General features: G+C 38.0%; 3 protein-coding genes across 3 annotated transcripts; 1 reads left to right on the forward strand and 2 right to left on the reverse strand.

Moving 5' to 3' along the window:
* Positions 1–7,578, forward strand: LOC134496412 (olfactory receptor-like protein OLF3). Its single transcript, XM_063302143.1, is given in 5 exon segments — positions 1–919; positions 3,017–3,064; positions 3,342–3,574; positions 5,762–6,258; positions 7,575–7,578. Coding segments are annotated over 5 exon segments (1,701 nt in total).
* Positions 7,579–7,936: 358 nt separating this feature from the next.
* Positions 7,937–8,866, reverse strand: LOC134496413 (olfactory receptor 2D2-like). The gene has a single exon (XM_063302144.1). The coding sequence runs from the start codon at positions 8,864–8,866 to the stop codon at positions 7,937–7,939; it is 930 nt and encodes a 309-aa protein (XP_063158214.1).
* Positions 8,867–12,619: 3,753 nt separating this feature from the next.
* Positions 12,620–13,552, reverse strand: LOC134496415 (olfactory receptor 10A7-like). The gene has a single exon (XM_063302145.1). The coding sequence runs from the start codon at positions 13,550–13,552 to the stop codon at positions 12,620–12,622; it is 933 nt and encodes a 310-aa protein (XP_063158215.1).
* Positions 13,553–16,343: the final 2,791 nt, after the last annotated feature.

Consider the following 16,343-nt stretch of genomic DNA (forward strand, 5'->3'; position numbering starts at 1 on the left):
ATGGGACAAATCAATCAGTCACTTGTCAAAGAGTTCGTATTTGTGGGATTCTCCAGAGAACAAGGAACTAATCAATGCTTGTTTGTGGTCGTCCTCTCTATGTACCTCATTACTCTTGTCGGCAATTCACTTATCATCATTGCTACCCACACTGATGCACGACTCAGCACACCGATGTACTTCTTCTTGGGCAACCTGTCTTTTTTGGACATCTGTTTTACAACAAGTGTGGTGCCTCGGCTGCTGGTCCATTTCCTAACCAGTCACAAAATTATCTCTTTCAGCAGATGCATGGCTCAGCTTTGAATCTCTTTGACCTTGGGCAGCACTGAATTTATTCTGTTGGCAGTCATGGCTTATGACAGATATGTAGCTGTCTGCTGTCCCTTGCATTACAAGGTCATCATGAGCAAGACTGTGTGCATCCAGCTGGTACTGGCTTCCTGGACTGGTGGATTTCTTAATGCTATGGTACAGACTGTGTTCACCATGCGTCTTCAGTTCTGCTCATTCAACACCATCAATCACTTTGCTTGTGAAGTCCTTGCTGTTATAAAATTAGCTTGCTCAGACACATTTATTAATGAAATCTCACTGATGGTGGCAGGCTTCATTATTCTCCTAATCCCCTGCATTGTAGTAATGCTTTCCTACATCTATATAATCCGTGCAATTTTGTGTATCCGTTCTTCTCAAAGTCGCTATAGAGCCTTCTCCACATGTACCTCTCACCTGATGGTGGTCACCCTCTGCTATGGCACAGCAGCCTTTGCTTATATGAACCCCCAAACCAGCACTTCTTCCAACCAGGATAAGATCCTTGCTTTCTTCTATGCAGTGGTTACTCCAATGTTCAACCCGCTCATATACAGCCTACGAAACAAGGAAGTAAAAGGAGCCCTGTGTAAAATAGCAGGGAAGCATATTTCTGCAGAAAGTTAGTAAATCATTTGTGTACTGTGAACTTCTGTACAATGTCATGATGTCACAATACTAGCTCAGGTATTTCCCTGGTCATACAAGATCTGAAAGTGGAAAGAAAGCCCTGGGGTATTAGCTCTACTCCTCTGGTCCCATGTACCTCTCACCTGATGGTGGTCGCTCTCTGCTAGGCACAGCAGTCTTTGCTTATAGGGATCCCAAAGCCAAGACATCTCCCAAACAGAATAAGTCCCTTGCATTCTTCTATGGTCAATGATCAATCCTATGATATACATCCTAAGGAATAAAGAAGTAAAAGGAGCCCTGGGTGAAGTATCAGGGAAACACATTTCTGCAGAAGGTTAATTAATCATTTCTGAATTCTGTATTCCAGATTTGGATAACCCCAAAGCACTTCAGACAGTTCTCCCATGATACAGAGGCTGAAGGTGCAAAGAAATGGGGTATAAGATTTACTCCTCCTGTCCCTATCTCTATCTCTCTCTATGTTAACACAAACTCCATGAGTTCAATGTTTTTAAAAAAATCTAATTCAGGCTTATAGATGTATTAATGTGAAGACACTTAGAGAGATCCAGATGAATGAATGCCCTGCTTGATGACAGAGGCAGTCGAGAGACTTCTGTGCACTTTTACCTGGAAGTGTCTTTCTGTTAAACACATGAAGTTGGAAGCAGTGAAGACAAAGCAATACAGTATGTGCATTTCTTCAGGCCTTTCTCTTCTGCACCTGCTTCTCATGTTCAGGCAAATGTTCAAACAAGGCCACATTGTTCCAGAGTGGTAAGAATCATTAAATTATGTCTAAACATTTATTATGTAGTGTTGGCCATGGAAAGTTAGCAGTGTATTTGACTAATATATGTACATTTCTTAATGATTCTTCACATTGAGGCACCTGTGATGGTTGCCCTTACTCCAATAAAACACAGACTCACTAGCCAGGCTAAGGATTTCTGGTTTATTGGGAATAGAATGCATACACAGAGAAAGACGGGAGTGAGCACATGGCATGCGAGGTAGCCAGTAAATACCCGCGGTGTGGACCTGGTCCTTCTCCACCCTCCATTGTCCCAAAGTCCTGATCCGGAGTCTCGATGGGCGATCAGGGGTATTAGCGCTGATTACCTCTGTCCTCTTCCTGTGTCCAGCGCAGGTGTGTCCCCCGGGGTAATGCAGAGATGTCAGGGAGATAGGATGATGGTTTCTCGGGTCAGGGCAAAGGTATGGCTCCTTTGTACTTTATTTGTATTTGTCTTTTAGTGCTTAGTTCTTTCCTTCTTCCTTCCTTTCTCCGGCAAGGCATGTTCCCCGTTGTGATGCATGTATGCATTGCAACGGGGGACATGACAGCACCTGAATTTAGTACTTGACACTATAGGGAAGCATAATATGTTAAAGTAATTGAAGCTTTACTTGGCGAAATCACATGCACGCAGGGTGTCATTCAGCAGGGCTACCAAATTGTTAGTATTATGCTATCTTGTCACAGATGGTGGTGATGGGGGTCACGGGAACAATACAATTTCCCTGCTGCGTATTGTTGCTAGCATGTTTAAAGAAGTTGTGTGTTTTATAAGTGAAAGGATTGTAAATTTTAGTAGAGTAGCTGCATATAGCAAGTTTTACTTAGAAATACCATTATTTAAGTACACAGTGAGTCTATTCAACACATAAACATTCATTTTCATATGGTTTTCAGAATTATACAAATAGAATGTCTGAAGTAATATATCAATGAAGCAATGCAGATAAAAATTCTATTCTCTTTTTAACTCTATTTAGGTTGCATTTCTATTGAGTGCAAAAATACCCAATTGCTACTGTTTCTTGGCTGCCTTTGTGTTTTTATTGTTTCTTCAATGTTAAAATTATTGATTTTTTTTTTAAATAATATTATTCTGGATCAGCCTCTCCTATTCCTACATCTGGTAAGAAAAATGATTTGGTTTCAAGTACAGCAAGGCTTGGGGAGTCGCAAATGGGAAAGAAATTTTTTGACAATAGAAACAAGTTACATTCCCAGGAAATTAGTAGCATGCAGGATGCATTGAAACTGTGAAGTTAGAGGTCCACATTAGTGGATTTACAATGAAAGTCTTAAATAAAGAAGCTGTTCATGGTTTGTTATGCAAATTGTGTTGACTGTCATCCAGGAATCATTGTGACAATATGTCACTAAAACAGATAGGGCTTATTTTCCTACAGAAAGATCTGGGTAGAAATCTATAATTGTGCTTGAATGTGAAAGGCAGATATCTATCTCTGGGGAAGTTCTCTAGAATTTTTATTTTATATATATATATATATATATATATATATATATATATACATACATACATACATACATACATACATACATACAGTTTATATATAATTTATTATGCACTGAATATCAGCAGAAAAAGAAGTATTATTAAGTAATTTCTGCAAGGCCAGATATTGTGATATTCTCCACGTGCAAGAGACTCACCGAGGAATTCACCAACGGCGTCCCTGTATAGTAGGAATGAAACTCGCCATTGAGAGACCAAGTGAACAGTATGGTAGTGCTATCTTTGTTTCTCCTGACTTGATAATATCTTCAATGGCTCTTACAGAGGAAAATAATATTGAAATACTGTCAGCTGAGGTAAGCAACCGCGTGGTTACCTCAGTCTACAAGCCCCTGAATATACCGTTTGGCTTCACAGAGCCTGGGAACTTTCGTTCACAAAGGATTAACTTTATTCTTGGTGACTTTAATAACCATAGTATCAACCAGGGATATGAGGAAATGAACAGCTATGGAGAAGAGGTGGAGTTGTGGTCAGAGACTAATGCCTTTACTCTAATCCATGATGCCAAATTCCCAGCTTCTTTTAATAGTGGTAGGTGGAGAAGAGAGTACAATCCTGATTTGATTTTTGTGAGTAGCAATCTTAGCAACCAATGCACTAATTGGGTCTGGGATCCGATCCCTCATTCGCAGCATAGACCACTAATATGAGAGGTGCGTTCTGTTATTAGGCCAAGAAATATTCTGTTTCGGCATCGCTTTAACTTTAAAAAAGCGAACTGGAGGGATTTCTCCAATGTTCTTGATTCTGAATTGCAAAATATTAAACCAATACCAGAAAACTATGATCTTTGTGTTAAAGCTGTAAACCATGCATCCAGTCATTCCATCCTGAGAGGGCGCCGAACCGATTTTGTACTGGGGATTTCTCCAGATATTATGCCTCATCTTAATAACAATTTATTTATTTATTTATTTATTTCTCAAACTTTATCACCACCCATCTCCCTCCCAAGGATGGACTCTGGGCATTTTACAATAACTCTGTTAGAATGTCGATGAAGATTCTCAGTCATCCAGGTGGAATTGTCTGTAGGTTGAGTCATGGCAACTGGATTTCTTCCTTTTTGGCTGAAGCGTTTCGCTGCTTGTCCAAGCAGCTTCTTCAGTCTGGGCAAAGGTTGGTGAGGGAACACCATATATGTCTTCCAGGGTGGCTGCATTGTCCCTACACCTGAATGGGTGTTAGTAGTGCCATGAAGGTGTGGATTGTCTTTGGGATGTCTCATTCCTAGATATTTGGAATATTTGCCCAGACTGAAGAAGCTGCTTGGACAAGCAGTGAAATCTTTCTACCAAAAAGAAAGAAATCCAGTTGCCATGACTCAGCCTACAGACAACTATGTTAGAATGTTTAATGAAAACTCATTCTCTGAAGAAACAATTGAAGCTGGTGATAATATAATGCTATTCCTTGCAGAATCTCAGAGGGAATAATGGAAGGCCACCCTGGAATCAATTGTTTTGACAAAAAATAGAAGGGTAGGAAACACTTACAGCATCTGAATAATGACCCAACTAATTTGTGCCAATATAAGAACATTACAGTAAACCAAATAGCTCATCAGCTGTTGTTAAATGGCAGGGTTAAGGAGAGACTTAAGAAATGCAGGCTTCCAAGGGCAATGGAAGGAGCAGCCAGTGCTCTGACCTCCCCCTTTGATAGGTAAGAACTGGAAACAGCAATTCAAGATATGAAGAATGTAAAAGCTGTGGGATTGGACAATATCCGTGTAGAACAAATAAAAAAGTTTGTGTCATGAGCACTGATGGTGAGCAGGAGGGGGCCCCTATCCAGGGGGGAAAATGCATGCGTAGTAGCGAGAATTTGAGCAGTCATTCAAAGAGACACAGAACAGACCCACCTTGACTTTTGGGGTTTATCTGTATGGGTTTTCTCACGCTTCTTCAGTTTGTTAGGATTTTCTGTCTACTGTAGCAGAAATAAAACACTAGAGACCTATTCCTCATCTTGGCATGGTTCCTGCTTTTCAGGATAGTTTGGGATTTTGCTGAGCAATGGCTGCTGTTACTTTTTAATGTATGTGTGGCTTCAAATCGTATTCTGAAGATCTGGAGGAAAGCCTGGGTTATTGCACTTTTGAACCCTGGAAAAGAACCAAATGACCCAAAGAATTTTCATCCAATTTCACTCCTTTGCCATCTTTGAAAACTCTATGAGAGAGTTCTTCTAAATAGAATGCTTCTTGCTATCAAACAAATTCTTATCCCCCGGCAAGCTGGTTTTCATCTGGGAAAGTCCTGCACAGATCAGATACTTAATCTTGTCCAGCATATAGAGGATGGCTTTCAATTATGTTTAATCACAGGAGCTGCTTTTATCGATTTATCTGTGGCTTATGACCCAGTTAATCATAGGAAGCTTCTCTTGAAATTATATAATATTACACGCGATCTTGCTTTAACTAAATGCATTGAAGCAATACTTGAGAATCGACGATTCTTTGTTGAATTCCACAGAAAAAAGAGTCAGAGAGTTCAGCAGCTTGGACTCCCACAGGGGAGCGTCCTTGCCCCCCTGTTATGACCATATATACTAGCGATCAACCCGTTGGTCCTGATACATTGTCCTTCATCTATGCCAATGATTTGGCACTTACCACTCAGGGAATTAACTTTGAGGAAGTGGAAGACAAGCTCAATCTGGCTCTTAAGAATATGTCTGAATATTATAACAAGAATGGACTAAAACCTAACCGGTCAAAAACTAATGTCTGTGCATTCCACCTCAAAAATAGGAAGGCCAGACATAGGCTTGCTATTATTTGGGATGGAGTGAGTCTGGCACATTGTGAGATTCCATGTTACCTCAGTGTAACACTGGACCAAACATTAACCTTTAAAAAACAGATTTCCACCCATAATAATCTTCTCCGGAAGCTGGCTGGTACTACTTGGGGTGCACGTCCTACCACTCCACGCATGGCTGCCCTTGCATTGTGTTACTCGGTGGGACAGTATGCCTGCCCAATTTGGGGCCGTGCTTTGCACTCTATGCAGGTGGATAGAGTGCTTAGTGACACAGACCATATTGTTTTTGGATGTTTAAGCCACATTCCACTTGATAAATTATATATCTCGGCAGGAATAGTCCCGCCAGGCATTAGAAGGAGTGTGGCACAAGGCATGGAATATGGAAAGATGTCACATGATCTGGCACACCCATTATTTGGCCATCTTGCCCCCGGAGGCGAGGCTAGCCCCATCACTCCTGGCCTTTTGGAGAAACATGAAGACCTGGCTCTGCCACCTGGCCTGGGACGGGGAAGGAAAGAGTCATTCCTGGGGTTGGCTAGTGCCTTGAAGTACCCCTCCCACATGAAGACTGAATAAGACTCAGCCATCTGGACTTTACTTCTATTTATATTATTAATGATACATAATTTTATAAGGGATTTTATATATTTATTGTTTTATTAAGTATTTTGTTGTAAACCGCCCAGAGTCCCTCTAGTGAGGGGAGATGGGCGGTGACAAATCTGAAAAATGAATGAATGAATAAATAAAGAAATAAATAAAATACCTCCTACAAAAAGATCGAAGTCAAGAAGGAGTTTCTTAGACTGTGCTGAGGAGATTGCTACTACACCTCAAACAGAATGATTAAAAAGGTCGAAATCTCAAGTAAAACACCTTCATAATTCGATAGAACGACTTGAGAAGTTGCCTGGAGGTTCGGAGGAGGAGTAGATGGAGATGTTTAAACAGACTGCGCACTGGTTTGGCCAGAACTAAATATTATATGGGAAAATGGGGGTTTCTTCCTGAGGGCAAGGATATTTGCTGCAAATGTGGCAATATTCAAAAAAATACCCACCTTTACAGTGCCCTTTGGGACTGATATGCACACTGAGTGACTTACCGGTCAGGAACACCTCTGCCATCAATGTGGCCTGGTTTTGGGCTAGAGCTATATAAATTTTATATTTTTATTAAATGTTTTTAACTTTTTAACTTTTATTTAATACTTCCCCCCTTTCTATTTCCTGCATTTCTGACATGAAATGAGATGAGTATACCCAAAACATTCTTTCTATGTATTATCTTCATTTTACAGCAATCAAAGTTTCCCTTTGGCCCCCCAGAATGATGAGACATTAAGCTGTACCACATGCATCATTTTATTAGCCCTGACTCTGGAGTTTTAGCTTTGGCGAACCCCATTGCTACCTTAAAGTTATGATTAAAACATGTTCATACAAATATTTAAACTAAAACTTAGCAGATGTAGAATAAGTATAAAATTATAATTTATGTTCTGTATGTCTTTAAGGTGATAACAATTACCACAGTTCTCAAGAATGTAACAAGGTAGTTCTCCTATAATTTCTGTTGTACTCTTAATATATTCACCTTGTCTTATAGCCATCATAATGTATGTTCTATGGTCTCAGTATAATACTTTTGCATTAAAACAGAACTTAGGAAATGAGCATAAAAGCAATATTTTAAATATTTTTCAGGCACATTATGGACTTCCAAGTCAGTATGCTCATTACACATGGTCACAGAATTCCAACATTCAGCATCTGTGGCTCTTAGAGGAAAACAAGATGTAAACATTCCTGTGATGGATGAAGAAGTTTTTATTCTTAAATTAACATCTCCCATTTCAAACCAAAATGTGTATGTAATTCAGCTGACTTTCCCCATTACTTTGGCCAAAGCCTCTTTAACATCCTTGTTCCTCAGGCTGTAGATGATGGGATTCAGCATGGGAGAGACCAGAGCATAGAAGACTGAGGCCTTCTTCTCCTGCTCTGCTACATGATTAGACCTGGGTTTTAAGTATGTGAAGCCAATGGTACTGTAAAACAATGTAACAACCGTGAGATGGGTAGCACAAGTAGAGAAGGCTCTTTGATGACCCTTCATTGAGTCCATGCTGAGCACCACTTTGGCAATGTGGATATAAGAAACCACTATGAAGGTAAAAGGTAGCATGAGTACAATCACACTCAGGACAAAGATTAAGGCCTCTGCCATATATGTATCCATACAAACCAGTTGAAGCATTGCTGGTAACTCACAATAGAAATGATTAATCTGGTTGGGCCCACAGAAAGGGAAACTGATAGTGATGGCTGTCAGTATAGCAGCATTAAAAAATGCCGTGACCCAGCAAACTCCTGCCATCTTCATGGATACACGCATTCCCATGATGGTGGGGTATCTTAGAGGCTGACATATTGCCACATAGCGGTCATAGGCCATGAAAGCCAGAATGAAGCACTCAGTCATTCCACAGGAGAGGCTCAGGTTAAGTTGGGCCATGCATCTATTGAATGAAATTATATTGACACCAGAGGCTAAGTGTACGAGCATCTGAGGGACAGTGATTATTGTGAAAAGTATGTCCAACAAAGAGAGGTTACCAATGAAAAAATACATGGCTGTGTGGAGGTGGGAGTCAGTCCAAACCAGGAAGGTAATGAGACTATTTCCAAGTACTGTGGCCAGAGCCATGACCAGGCACAGCACAACGAAAAGGCGTTGTAATGTAGGATGACTGGTAAAGCCAAGGAGAAGAAACTCATTCACTGTGGTTCGATTTGGGCCCCACATCTTTTTCTTTAGTTGGTGCCTGCAACAATAAAACTAAGTTAGACAGCAGGAAATTCTTCTTTCAGCACCACACTCATGATCAAGTTGATGTTATATCATAGAGTTTTAGAAGAAGCTCCTGTACCATATTGGCTCCTCTCTCTTAACTTCCCCCATCCCGATCTTCCTACACAAAAAGCCATTCTTCTTATCTCTCAAACCATCTCCTTCTATTTCTAGTCAATTTGCTGCTGTTTCCCAGTTCTGCCCAGCATGCTCATTTCTGATGCAGTGAGCTTACATTTGCCTTAACCTTTTCCACAATTTGTTTATGTTCAATAAAAGGAAATAAATTTCATCAGGACACTGAATTGATATAAATTCAATAATAGATAGATAGATAGATAGATAGATAGATAGATAGATAGATAGATAGATAGATAGTTGAAATCTGTGAGAATTCAAATTTTAAAGACATATCCTCTATAGTGTTTTAAGTTATAGCTTATTTTGCTTTCCAACTCTTTTTATTATTATTATTATTATTATTATTATTATTATTATTATTATTATTATCAATTTTACCTTTCCTTCTGTATGGTGGAAGGATTTTTTGCATACCTGCTGGTTCTTTTCCTATATATGAAGAGGGTCATATAGACTTCTAGACCAAGAAAAGTCTTACCAACAATACTTTCCTAACATATCTGCTGAACAGGCATGCTGTGCACACAGTAGTTTACAATCGTACACTGACATATATTCACATAAGTATTCTATTCCTAATTGGCACCGTTTATCACAATGTTGCCAAGTTACAAGGAAGATCCTGGTTCTTTAGACATGCATAAGACTGTGGCTTTGCTTAGACCTGCTGCTCCATCAAGTTCTTCCCACATCTGACCTGCACATAAATTTCAGAGTGTAATTGTTGGTTAAACCAGTTTTGGTTGCAACCTGAGAAAGACATTGAACTGGTGCACTAGAACAGAAAGCATCTTTAAAGCAATGTTTTGCAAAGCGTGTTGACATGGCTGAAGTCCCTTCCCTTGAAATGTTAATGCAGGCATGCTCTTTGGAAAGCTTGTGTGATTTCTGAGGCTCTTCCCAGTTGTCGACATATTCATAGGTATGCATAGCAAACATCACTGGAAGCAGAAGTCAAGTGTATATCCATTCCCAAGTGCAGACATCTGGGGACAGCTTTCAAAAAGATGTGGCTACTTTAACATTTTGAGGAGAGGTACTTTACTTACACCTGCTTTGCAAAGCACCTTTTTCAACTAGTTTGCACAACTCTATAAAAAGAGTACTAGATGTACTCAGCAAGTTTTGGGGGAAGAGGTTCTTCTGCTCCAGAAATCAAGTGCATTTTATAAATAGGCACAATTCATTTCATAAAGTAGTACTGTGGTTCAGAAAGTAAATAATTTAATTTCAAACGAATAAGGAGAGGAGGAGGGAGTTTAATTGAATGCATTTGTGCATCTTGTGTATTGTCCTCATTATTCATTGTTTTGGAAGCATTCTGTTTTTTTGGAGAAAATATCCTGTGTGCTGTACTTTTGCTTTGAGTAGCAGAGCAAAGAGTGAGGTTGTAAGACTTCTGTGTTCTTGACAAAGTAAACAAGGTGGACTTGTACTGTTAGTGTATCTTTGTGTATGAAGATAAACATATTCTCTTCATCATACCGAATATTTAGTACATATACAATCTATAGGAGTGTGAGGTTAGGTTTATTTAGCCTTTTTAACATTTCCTGTCCCCAAAAAGATGCCTTTACACACAATGCATAGAAATAAGTTAATCCTTCCCACCTTGGGATCTGTATATGTATTCCTTTTATACAGCCAATAAGCAAGCACTGAATATCTGAATATCTATAAAACACCAATATTTATTTAAAACACCAAACACATCCCTGATTTCTGCAATTATGCGATCAAGATGTTAAGTCTCTGACTTCTCACTGCAGTTACCATAGAGAAAAACACTTCTGAAAAGGAGTTCTGACCCTTACATGGTTGTTACTTGTATATATTACCAAGAGAAGAATACATTTTTCTCAATGCCTCCACCATTATTTACCTGATAATCATGTAAAAACCCTTCCAGATACTATGGTGTTCATCCCTTGTGCAATCTCAGCTGCATAAGTGCATCACAATTTTGGTCTTTAAAAATTACAAATATATCAGTAGCTGTGTTGGTCCATTGGAAAAAAATGGATATACATACACATACACATATAAAAGCAACAATGGAAATATAAAAGTAAAGACTAATAGGATACGTTTATCAGGTACTACAAAAAGCCCCAAAGAAGGGCTGTACGAAAAAAATGAGAAATGAATGATTGGATGATCTACTTGCCCTATGTGTAGATGAAATAGGACTGATAGCAATGTATCTGCCATAGTTCACTTAAGACATTAAATCCTATGAGGAGGTCAATCTCATTATTTTGTATGGTCCTTGGGGATACAACTGCTAGGGAATCCTGTCAATTTTTAAAGGAAAAAAAAAAACTTTCTCAAACAAGGAAAATCATTTCCATCATAATGTTGAAAATAGATGAACAACTCTGGGTGTGCAAAGTTTGTTTCAGTTATTCTTTAATCAAAGTTTTATTATCAATAATCACAAAGCCAAACGGCTTCCCCACTAAACAGTGGTATGGAGCAGCCACACTACTTTCCTGTGCTTACAAAAATTGGTTTCTGTACAAGTGTAATATAGGCTTCAAAATGCCTTCTGCCAAGATGAGGCTGCTGGTGAATTGATGTTTGATGCAGAAATTAAGTTCCCCTTATTGGATAGACCCATTTCACATCTTGCTGGAAATCACACTAGATTTTCAGTATATGTATAAACTGAATCAGACAAATTATCATGCTCCCAGATCAAACGTTCCTAGAACATCAGATCCGACTCGCACGAATAGGCAGTCATCCCACAAATTCCCAGTTGAACTGGGTTGCTCTGAATGGATTCTGTACCTTGACAATGTATTTTGCAGGGAGAGTCCAGCAACAATATTCTAGTGAGATATTTTAACTTAATACTGTTTTAAAAAATGATGCAACTCAGGGTGAATATAACTCTCAAAAACAAGGACCATTGGGTTTTACAGAAGGACAACTCAATGAAACAATGGAAAAGAGGTTTGTGAAGCAATATATATTTCAATATAAATACTTCTTGTGTATTATTTTGTGCAATTTCATGAAATAATTTAGTGTAGAATTTCACGATGCATATTATTCTGTATATTTTCCAATAAAAAAATAAATACATATCCTCTTGTTTTGAACTTTTTTTCAATATGTGCTTGTGTGTGTGTGTGTGTAGTGTATGTAGTGTGTGTGTGTGTGTTGTGTGTATTTGTGACATCTAAGGAGGAATGAAAACTGAAGCATAGGAAGCCAGGAAAATTAAAACATAAAAAAAAAAAGATCGTACATTGAAAGACAGGACACTCATGGACATCTCCTAAGGTCATTGTGAAGAAACAAGTGCAAGAAAGTCATAGTCCACCTATTAAATATCAACACAATTTTATTCTCCTATGAAGCACATTTTGAAAGTAAGATCACTTTCATTACATTGAATGAGAACTGGTAAAGAAAAAGTGCCAGATAACTTTTCTGCACTGCATTGTACAAAACATATGAAATATTCTGCAACCTATGATTCTGGTCACTCTTTTTGTTTTGTTTGTGTTTTGTTTTTGTTTTAATTTTAAATCTTGGAGCCATTTTTTGAAATTATTATCAGCAAACCCTTTTTATGAGCAGCCTACTAAAGGCTCCCTTCACCTCCTTGTTTTGCAAGCTGTAAATGAAGGGATTTAACATGGGAGTGAAGATCACATAGGACAGAGAAAGCAAATGTTTATTCCCAAGAGAATAGCTTATTTTGGGCTGAAAGTGAGTCAGACTGGCTGACCCATAAAAGAGAGTCACAACAATAATGTGCGAAGAGCAGGTGGAAAAAGCTTTCCGTCTTCCTGAAACTGAAGGCATTCTCATGATGGTACTGATAATATGGATGTAGGAGACTAATATCAGTGTAAAAGGACAAAGAAGAATGATAAATGTGCCAATGATGGAAAACTGTTCAAATCTACTTGTATCTGCACATGCAAGCATCAGAATTGGTGGAGCATCACAGAAGAAATGAGAAATTGCATTGGATCTACAGAATGGGAAACTGAGCAACCATGTACTTTGTATGGTGGCAACAGGAAACCCTGAGGCCCATACTGCCATCACCAGCAACAAACAGAGCTTCCTGTTCATTATGACTACATAACGCAGAGGGTTGCATATGGCGACAAAGCGATCATAGGCCATGACAATCAATACTGAGCACTCCATGCCGCCAAAGAAGAAAACAAAATATATCTGTGCCTGGCATCCTAACAAAGAGATGATCTTTTTTTCTGAAAGAAGGTTCACAAGCAGCTTAGGGACAATAGTTGTTATGAATCCAACTTCGGCCAAAGATAGATTTTGGAGGAAGAAATACATAGGGCTGTGTAGGGCAGTATCCAGACTTATTAGCAAAATGATGAGAAGGTTCCCCAGCACAGTTGCCAGATAGATGGCAAGAAACACAACAAAGAGGATGATCTGAAGCTGCCCTAGGTTGGAAAATCCTAAAAGAATGAATTCACTGATCATAGTTTGATTGCAGCAGCTCATTCTTTGAAGGTAGCTTTATAAATTCTCATTCAGAACAAAATCTATTCCATGGGATAGTTCTTGGTGATGCTTGTTCAGTCTTTAAACCAAAATAAGCTGAAGTCTCTTGCTACTGTTGTTTGGAAAACATTCTTTTTCCTGACTTCCTTTTGTTATCAATAAAGAGCAATAAAAAGGTCAGATTTCATCTGGAAAAAAAAATAGTTTGGTTAGCTGATTTTAATATTCGAGTATCTCCAGTTCTGTGATCTAAACAACAAAAAGCTGGCAATATACAAAGTATTTATTATCACATTTTTTTCTGCCATTCCCCACCCACACCTCCCCATACAAAAGTAAACAGCTGGAGAAGAAATGGCTAAACTGACATGTTTGATTAGGGAAGGAACAATAACCACTTTTATAAAAAAAACTTTATAAAGGAAGCTCTTTATGGACTTTTTGCTGAAAATGGATAAAAATGAACTGGTGATTTCTGGATTTACTGTTAAAAGGGCTGTTGTTATATATAAACAAAAGTCAACATCTGGAGGAAGGGAGTGGTAACTGTTTAATCAAAGTATCCAGGAAAAAATAGCCTAAAGAAGTATTGGAATACTAATTGACCCTCAAAGAATGAAAGGAAAAAAGCCAGGAATGGAATACCATATAGAAAGTTAGGCTGTTTAGCAGGAGCTGTACACAGGAGCGCTTCATTGAAGACCTGAGATGATATTGTTCATTAGGCCTGTGCAGTCAGTGCCTTAGACTGAAAAGCAAATATGTGCTTTGGAGAACACATACAGTAGTTGTACCCATGTCTTTTCCTAGGAATATGCAGCAGCAGCTGGGAACAGGCATACAATCCAGGGAAAGATGTAGATTCTTTAAAGACTTGTAGACAGGTGCTATGTGAGCAGCTCCCTCCCCACCCCCTTCATCCTTTCACCATGGACTTTGAAGCCCTCATATTCTCCAGCATTCAAACAGGAATGCAAACCCTACCTCATTGTATCATAAAATTGGTTGCTTGCTTGTAAGGATCTTCCTGCTCGTTGACCAGTACAACTCATGTCTCATACAATTGGCTGCTTGTTGGAAAGATCTTCCTGTACACTGATCGTACAGCTTGTGTCACATTCAACAGGATGTTTGCTTTAAACATCTTCCTGTACAATAATCAGTACAACTTGCTTTCAGTTAATTCATTTCATGGAAATTCAGTCCTTCAGAATTCTAGTTTTCTGCAGCAGATGTTATTGCTCCTTGCCAAAATCCTCAATGATACAATAAACAAACTCATGAAGTCCTCTTCAGACTTTAAGGCTCTGTTTATACTCTCTCTAGATTTCAACAGATTTTTTTTTCTAAAAAAAACATGCTGAAAATGGTGACTGAATAAATAAGACCATTTTACTTTCTTCCAGTTTGTTTTGTCCAACTTCCAAACTGATTTCCTTTCAAAAAATGAGACTAAAATTTCTATGCATTTTTGTACTTTTTTTCTAAATATTTTTTTTCCCATTTCTATATATAACTGCCTTAATATATGTATTTCTGCAATACGCACACGCGCACACACACACACACCAACATATGCATAGACATTTTGATGGAAAATGTCATTGAACAATTCTGGAAATTGGAATTGGAAAATTGCATTTTTTCTTTTTTTTACATCTTGGTTGAAGGACAGTGATTTACATAATCTCACATTAAAATTCAAAGTAAACACATTTCTCACCATTCCTATTGGAAGTCCAATTTAAATATATATATATATATATATATATATATATATATATATATATATATATATATTGATCCTATTTGCTTATTGGGCCCCTTACTTTTTTTTCTCAAGGAAATCATCATCCCTCCTGTTGTGTCTTTCTTCCTTTGGACATGACATTCCTTTGTCTCCTCACTGATACTGTTTCCCTTGGTTCCCCTTTGTTGTACAATTAAATCAATATATCCCAGTCTCTGATATGAGAGAAAACAACAACAAAAATTATTTTTATTCTACTCTTTATATGAATAAAAGGGATTATAGAAAGATACATTATTTCATGTACCAAGAATGTCAAACACATTTAGGATACCTCTATTATCTATCTCTCTATCTATCTCTCTCTCTATCTATCTATCTATCTAATCTATCTTCTTCCTATGTATAATATTTATCTATCTAATCTGAGTTTAATGAAGTAAGTCAGGTTCTAACCTGACTGGTAGGAAAATTGCTGGGATACAACCTTGCATATCAATTGCTGCTTACTGTAGCTTGGTTCAAATGAAGTATAGAAATTAGAGGAAGAAGTCAGCTGTACTATAAGACACCTTGGAAGATACTTATACCTATGTTATATTACTAATTTGAGATTCCCAATTCATTGCCTTCACTACCTTTGGGAATGGATTCTTGTTTTATACATTACAAAACAATAAATTCATTAGTGCATTTTTTTCTTTTTTTCCTCAGAGATACTGAGCACAGAAAATATATCCCAATTAGCATGTTCCCTACATTGTATCACAGTAAACATTTTATTAGCCCACATCCAGTTGGGAAACTTAATTGCAGCCTACTTTCCTTGAAAATGGCTTAGAACCTGAATTTGACATTGTTCATCAGTAAACCCAACTATGACTATTTTGGTGGTTTAAGATGATAGTGTAATAATACATTAATATCATTAATATATTTAGAACATTTCTGAATTAAATTGGAGCTATAATGTCCTGATTATATAAATATTGTTTATTGTTCAATTCTACACCATACTATTTTATTCTGTGTGCTTCCTAT

This window comes from Candoia aspera, chromosome 4, assembly GCF_035149785.1.
Source record: "Candoia aspera isolate rCanAsp1 chromosome 4, rCanAsp1.hap2, whole genome shotgun sequence".
Taxonomy (NCBI): domain Eukaryota; kingdom Metazoa; phylum Chordata; class Lepidosauria; order Squamata; family Boidae; genus Candoia; species Candoia aspera.

What these genes read in the sequence shown, in the direction of transcription:
- LOC134496413 (XM_063302144.1), bottom strand. Translation starts at nt 8,866, where the DNA reads ATGTGGGGCCCAAATCGAACCACAGTGAATGAGTTTCTTCTCCTTGGC.
- LOC134496415 (XM_063302145.1), bottom strand. Translation starts at nt 13,552, where the DNA reads ATGAGCTGCTGCAATCAAACTATGATCAGTGAATTCATTCTTTTAGGA.